Consider the following 7244-nt stretch of genomic DNA (forward strand, 5'->3'; position numbering starts at 1 on the left):
TCACAGTATCCACAGTATCACAGTATCACAGTATCCACAGTATCACAGTATCACAGTATCCACAGTGTCACAGTATCACAGTATCCACAGTATCACAGTATCACAGTATCACAATGATGAAATGATTCTCTAAGAAGACAACCTTTTCCTGTTTCAAAGCACTGGAGACGAGCACGCTCAGGGCAACTGGGGTTTCTTGGACCAGCTAGCAGCACTGAGATGGGTGCAGGAGAGTATCGAGGCCTTTGGCGGCGATCCACAAACTGTCACAGTGGCTGGAGAATCGGCAGGAGGCATCAGTGCATCAATACTGGTGAGAAAACAAATCAGCGGAGGAACAGAAACGTGTTAGTCACATACATTTACACATGTAGGTGAGCCATACCAGAGCTAATTACTGAGTGCACCTTGATCATGTTCATGCATATGTGTCCTTCCGTATGAACAGACTCTGTCTCCACAAGCAGAAGGACTGTTTCAGAGGGCAGTCTTTCAGAGTGGAGTAGCAACGCTTGGGACCTACACGACAAGACATCCTTTGGGTCATGCCAAGGTACTGTCATATGTACACTGAGCAGATTAGCATGTTTTGAACATGTACTTGTACCAACAGTACTTAAAGCTGTATTCTTTTTTTATGTTTGGGCCACTTGGTGAATTAAGACAAAACACAACAATGACATATTATAACCTGATAAAGTTGTCATGGCAAAGATGTTAGTCAACAGTTCCCAATTTAAATATCTACCAGACTTAAAGCAATATAAGATTGTCATTAAAGTCTTGTTTGTGTCCACCTGATGAATGTAAATCGAACTTTTATTCTCCTTTTAGCTCTGTGTTGGTCTCCACCAGCTCCTGAGAACAACATCTCTGTCTCTTTAGCTGTTAGAGTTCACCAGCTAGTCACTGACTTTGTCCGTCTGCTGTTTGCTGCTGGACAGTAGTGTACAGTGACTTCATCAGAACCTAGTCAGAGGTTGATGAGAGTTCTGTGCCAGAAAAAGATCCAGATTAGAATAAGAAGCTCCGTAGAGCTGAAGGGGACCAACGAGTTACCTCATGTAAATTACACATAGCCATTTGATTTATTATTGGTCTTAATATAAATGTTGAAACGTTAAACAGAATGAACATTTGTAAAGTAGAGGTTCAGAGGCTTGAACATTTTCAGCTACCATCTACCAAACCCCCATTAATACTAACGGATGATGTGGCTCCTTAGTGCAATGGCCAATAAAGATAAGTATATTCTTTTAGCAACTTCCACACGTACCAGAGTAAAATAAGTGCGGACTTTCACTTTGTCTAGAGAATTATTGTATCAGGATACGTGTGCACGTACTTGTGTATTTATGCCTTTTTATGGATCTCTTCCTCATACCTAGATTGTTGCCAACCTCACTGGATGCGACCGCAGCAGCACAGAGGAACTGGTCCAGTGTATGAAGGGGAAGAGTAAAGAAGAGCTAGTTGATGCAACTAAAAAGGTACATGGTGTCGTGAAGATGTGCGAGCAGATGCTGTAGAAAAGTATTTAGCTCTGATTTGATCAAGTGTTTTATTGCATTTCCTGGATCTTTCTGTCGTTAGAGAGTTCGATTAGGAGGCCAACACTTTACAGTGGATTACTGTAAAACCAAAAATAACATATTTTATGAAGCTGGTATATCACGGAGGGGGAACAGACTAACAGAAACCTCACCCAAAATGAAATTCTAATTTTGTCAAGGTTCTGTGTAAAATGCCAGATCTGAATTGAAAGTGTTGTCCTTAACTGTAGCCACCAGATGGCAGCCTGTGAACACGCCTGGCTGCTGAAAAGCCATAGAAAGTTTGGCTCACGTTCATCCACTCTGCCGTGTTCAGTCGCAGTAAGCAGTGTCCTGTGTTTAGATGAGAATCTACCTGGGAGCCGTGGTGGACGGAGTGTTTCTCACCGACACAGCCGAGGAGCTGCTCAAGAGGAAAGAGGTGTTGAGGGTTCCGGTGATGATGGGAATAACCAACCATGAGTTTGGATGGATCCTGCCTCAGGTCACACAGCAGTCTATTCACACATAGTACACTTAACACAGCCTCTGTGACAAGTCCAGTACCTGCTTTTCTTGATCTTGAAGTATTTGTACTTCATATTGAACTAATTCTGAAGCGTTGTCCCATCTCAGAGCTTCGCCCCTCCTGGCTGGGAGAACGGCATGAGCAGAGCGTCTGTGCTGGCAGTGATGAACATGTTCTATCCTACTGGGGTACGATGTATGAGCACTGATGCTGCTGTTTGATGATTGATTCATTTTAATTGAGTTGTTTTTTATATTTAGATTTATTTGATGTGACATTTGTTAAGTTATTCAACAGTTTATATTGAATTTCAGTTTTCCTGATGTCATTAGCTTAGAGGTCCCTTCCAGACATCAGATAATCCCTCATTAATGAAGATTGTCTTTCTTCCTCAATGCAAAATGCAGAACCTAAAGATGTTGTGTTTGTGTACGTGTGAAGAACTAAACATCATTGAAAAGCTTTCTCAGTATAAGTGTACATGTTTCCACATCACACTTGTCGAGTAGCATTTTGAGCCATAAGCGGCTTCCAAACAAGTTGTGAAGTCACGGCCTGCTCGTGTCAGACGTAGCTCAGTGAAGCTCAAACATCCAGCCGAAGGAACAATAAGCAAAACACATCTTTGAGTTCAGGCCGTCTTTAAAAGAGTCGTGTGGGGTCGCTGGTGATCACTTGTCAGGGTCGACAGTGGCTCGAGGGGTTCAGTGGTGGAGCAGTCGTCCTTCAATCAGAGGATCGGCGGTTCGATCCCCAGCTCTGCTCATCCATGTCTGTGTCCTTGGGCAAGAGACTTAACCCTAAATGACTACGCTGTCCCTGCAGTGTATGAATGTGTGTTAATGATGACATAGTCCTGATGGGCAGGTGGCACCTTGCATGGTAGCCCCTCATCAGTGTATGAATGGGTGTGAATGGGTGAATGATGACATGTAGTGTTAAAGTGCTTTGAGTGTTCAGAAGACTAGAAGAGAGAAATACAAGTAGAGTTAATTTACCATTTAATGTTAGAGCTGAAAACATTCCGACTTGTTATATTAAAAAGAATCTTAATGTAATGTTAGTAAGTATGTACCTGTATGTACATGACCACTGTAATACAGTTTAAGAAATGAATGCAAATTGCCATATATTTGATTAGATACTGCCTCATTTGCATATTAAACATCCATTTTCAGATAATTTGTAATAGTTGTCTTGATGAGTCATCATGGGGACGTTTCATGTTGATGTGCCTTAGTTCATTAGTTCATTAGTTTATTCACCTGTAGCGTCTCCTATTAATGCTGCAACATTTTGACCAACAAGGTCGTCAGGCAAACCCATTGATCACATGTTGCTCACATCACACGTGAACAGTGTGCACAGTCAACGGGATTAGAGCTCATGAAGTCATCTTTCTTGGCAATGAGAATTTGCCACAGAAGGGAAACCTGACGGTCCGACCCTCCTTCCTGCTCCAGGCCTCCTCTGCCAACAATCTCATCGCCGACGAGTACATGAAAGATGCCAAAACACCGGAGGAGATCAGAGACGCGTTCACCGAGATCGTGGGAGACCTGCTGATGACGCTGCCTGTCGTCATGGTGGCCGGATACCACTCAGGTCAGAGAGCAGCTGGAGAGAGTGTGTACGGGCCGTTCTGTGCTGTTAGAGTGTAGATGACTTGATGCTGCTGTAATGCCATGAGGGAAGCCTCCTCGAGTTCACACATCACTCTGAGTTGATTTTTGATCTCACACGTGCACCCCTTGTCTGTCTCCTCCGTGTATCCAGACGCGGGCGTTCCGGTTTACATGTATGAGTTTGTGTACCGTGCTGGGATTCACAAAGACACCAGACCCAGCTTCGTAAAGGCAGATCATGCAGATGACGTCGGCTTCATGTTTGGTGGATGTTTCTGGAGTGGACATATACAGATCATAGGTGGGTTATACGTCTTGTGTCATTACAAACGAGTGAGGGGTGAAGTAGGATGAATATCGGGCATGGCCACTTGGTGGGATAAATAAAGGAATGAATGTGACCGTATGGATTACAGCATGAAAGCACTGAAGTCACTTCAGTGACTTCATGTTCATCAGGACTTGTTTTAAAGTCATCTTGTTCCATCTTCAGGCAACATCACCACGGAGGATGAAAGACTCTGCAGGACCATGATGTCATACTGGGGCAGTTTCACAAGGACTGGGTGAGTGGGCATTAACAATTACTTATTTATATTATGATCATTTACTTCTATTTGACTCTGCAGCTGCACTCAGCTCTATGGAGATCACTGTTTTGGTTTTATGTTCAGTAGATGACTTGTAAAAGGTATGAAGCTGCAAGCATGCAGACACACAGAAATGAATTCTCAAAGCTGACCATATAGAATCATTAAAACACACGATTCTCTTCATGTTTGTATGTGTCTGCAGCTCTCCCAACGGCCCTGGGCTCGTCGTCTGGCCTCAGTATGACAGACAGAAGCAGGAGTACCTGGAGCTGGGTCTGACGCAGACAGTGAGACAGAACCTGAGGAAGGACCGGGTCCATTTTGCTACTGTCGTCCTGCCTCAGAAGCTGGAACAGTTGGCAGCAACAGCAGCAGCCGAAGCTGCAAACTGATCTCCGCAGGCTGCCATGTTGTTTGTATCGGTCCAAAGTTTGAGCATTCTTATGTCTCCTCACTGAAAATCACTAACAATGTGAATCACTGCCTCCCCCCCGCTATCTCTGGTTTAGAAAGGATTCACTGGCTTTCTTTGGCAAGTCTTTGAAGTGTCTCTTTTGACTTTCTGTAAAATAGCTGTCAATAAAGAAAACCCTTTCATTGCAAAGACACGAAATGTGTCTCTTGTGAACACACACCGATGGCGTCATGGTTTGTAGACGCAGTTTGAAATATCTCCAAAATTTGAGAGCTAACAGAAATCATGAAGGTGAGTGAGTGAGAGTAATAAATGAATATGATGTTCATATGACGTTCAGCCACCATATAAAATATTCAAAAGATGTGCAAACTAGCAGAAGAAATATAGTTACCGGTATACATCATCATGTGCTTAAGGTTAAGACAGAAAAATATGAAATATATAACAGGACAAACAATAGTAAAAGTCTACTTCTTAACCAGTTACACTGCAAGAAGATCAGTGTTTGTAGACCAGAAAACATTTATTTCTGTCAAAATAACTACAAACACTACGAAACAGTTCAACATTTGACATTACATTCATTTACTGCAGTATTCTGTATGAACCACGTGTCCACTTAAAATAGTATGATGTTAGGTGTAAATCTGTAAATAAGTCAAGTTACATTTAAAAAAGCCAGCGGGCCAGAGTTACTTTAGTTATTTTATTTCAGTTTGTTTTAATTCCATAAAAACTTGCAATGTATTAAGCACTTAAAGAAGGTCATATCAAAGCAGGAATAGAGAAGATGTTATTGTATAGATAATCACAGGGTGTGTGTGTGTGTGTGTGTGTGTGTGTGTGTGTGTGTGTGTGTGTGTGTGTGTGTGTGCCCCCAAAGAAACAAGTGTACAGTTCATTTAGGAAACTCCTAAATGATAGTCTAATCTTACTTCTACTCTAAGATTTAATACTGAATTAATCATTATTTTTCTAAATATTTGACGAGAATATCGACAAACCTAATCTAATCACAGTTTACACACTGTTTTCTTTATGCAATTTAATATCCCAGCCTTTTAAAATTAAATTATTTTTGACAAATATCCAAGGAATGCATTAAATAGTCAGTGGAAGGACTTGAATTAAAAACGTTTTTATTACAATTGAAAGAAAGAATTAACAACTACTCAAAATAGAATCTGTTGTCAGTCGAGGTCACAATTTAGCCACCGTGCTTTTATTGTGTAGGAAACATCCGGTAATATAAATGCCGATTTAACGCAGCCCTGCTGCTATTGGCTGCGCTGCTCGTCGACGTCATTGGGTTCCCCCCTCGTCGTGATCCGCCTCTCTCTGCGCTTGCGCTCTTCTTCCCTCAAGACCCCAGTGAGCAGAAAGCTACGACGCACGAGCAGCTGAGAGGAGCAGCCAGCACGGGACGTCTCATGTACGTACAGCTGTTTCTTCTGACGTCGTTTCATAAAATATACATTTTCACATTCGAGGCTCATTCGTCTACGACTCGTCACCGCCATGTTTGCATAGCTTTCCTGTGTATCTTTGAATGGTAGCGGGGTCACACGGCGGAGCGTCGCTTCTCGTGATGTTATCGTTATCGTTGAGATAAAACGCTTTAATGTGCAGCCTGCTTGGCCTCACGTGCGGGTTCAGCTGCGGGACTGACGCGGGGTGTCCCTGTTCTTGTGAAAACAGCAGCGCTCCGTTCCAGGAAACGTCAGCCTCTCTCCGTGTTGACTCAGAGCTGCTTCCTCTCCCAGCACCGGGCAGCGCTAGTGGTCGGTGCTCAGCGACCTGGTTCTACCATGTGTTCTCAACTCCTCGTGTCTGAATAACGTCACCTCTCCTCAGACAGCGGGAACCGGACCTCATTCAGTGCGGTTCAATACAAGACGAGCTCGCTTATTGAGAGCTATGTATAAGCGGGTTGACCCTTTTGTATTCGGTGGCTGTATCATTACTGTAGCACTTGTTCAACAAGCTGCTTCTTCCTTCACCACGGCCGGTTGTGTCTGCTGATATGTTGGAACATGTCCTGCTGCTTCCACCTCACTGGAGAAGATCTCCTCACACTCTCCTCTAAAGAGCAATGCATTATGCAGCTATCATATTGTGTAATGGGGTCTGGAATAAGAGGTACACCTGCAGACAGCCCTTCATAACATACTGTAGTAGGGAGACCGGGGGCAACACTCGTTTCCTCCCAACACAAACGCGCTGCAGGTGACACGCGCTCAGTCGGATGCATGTGGAGAGGCAGCTGATCATTTCACCTCGACACACTTTCATACTTATTATATATACTTATACAAATCAAAAAATGATTCGAGGTATGAAAGCTACTTCCTGGATAAACCTCTGCTGTCTGAAGTTTGAATGGCTGCGAATTTAAACTTAAAGCAGTTTGATCTGGAGTTTATGAGTTTACTGGTGACCAATGAACATGAAGAAGCGATGGTGGTGCTAGCACTGAACATTTTTCACTAAATTTAAATGTCATTTATGTATATACATGTGTGTGTGTGTGTGTGTGTGTATATATAT

At 43.0% G+C, this 7244-nt stretch overlaps 2 protein-coding genes across 6 annotated transcripts in view; both read left to right on the forward strand.

Annotated features, from left to right (window-relative positions):
• The window catches only part of ces3 (carboxylesterase 3), an 18026-nt gene extending 13064 nt beyond the window's left edge, over nt 1-4962 (forward strand). For 3 of the 4 annotated variants that reach the window (XM_031868060.1, XM_031868061.1, XM_031868059.1), the window contains 9 exons: nt 160-313; nt 449-553; nt 1389-1490; nt 1897-2037; nt 2169-2249; nt 3525-3666; nt 3838-3987; nt 4180-4252; nt 4482-4962. In XM_031868060.1, coding sequence (XP_031723920.1) covers nt 160-313; nt 449-553; nt 1389-1490; nt 1897-2037; nt 2169-2249; nt 3525-3666; nt 3838-3987; nt 4180-4252; nt 4482-4671 — 1138 coding nt within the window. In that variant the 3' untranslated portion in view covers nt 4672-4962. The remainder of the gene's footprint in view (nt 1-159; nt 314-448; nt 554-1388; nt 1491-1896; nt 2038-2168; nt 2250-3524; nt 3667-3837; nt 3988-4179; nt 4253-4481) is intronic. The other variant, XM_031868062.1, reaches the window with a different exon arrangement.
• A 1064-nt stretch (nt 4963-6026) lies between these two features.
• Nucleotides 6027-7244, forward strand: part of kiaa0513 (KIAA0513 ortholog) — a 60126-nt gene continuing 58908 nt past the window's right edge. The window contains exon 1 of one of the 2 annotated variants that reach the window (XM_031868120.1): nt 6027-6129. The gene's annotated coding sequence lies outside the window, so the exon portion shown is untranslated. The remainder of the gene's footprint in view (nt 6130-7244) is intronic. The other variant, XM_031868122.1, reaches the window with a different exon arrangement.

Source organism: Anarrhichthys ocellatus, unplaced genomic scaffold, assembly GCF_004355925.1.
Source record: "Anarrhichthys ocellatus isolate YVR2014 unplaced genomic scaffold, GSC_Weel_1.0 scaffold41, whole genome shotgun sequence".
NCBI lineage: Eukaryota > Metazoa > Chordata > Actinopteri > Perciformes > Anarhichadidae > Anarrhichthys > Anarrhichthys ocellatus.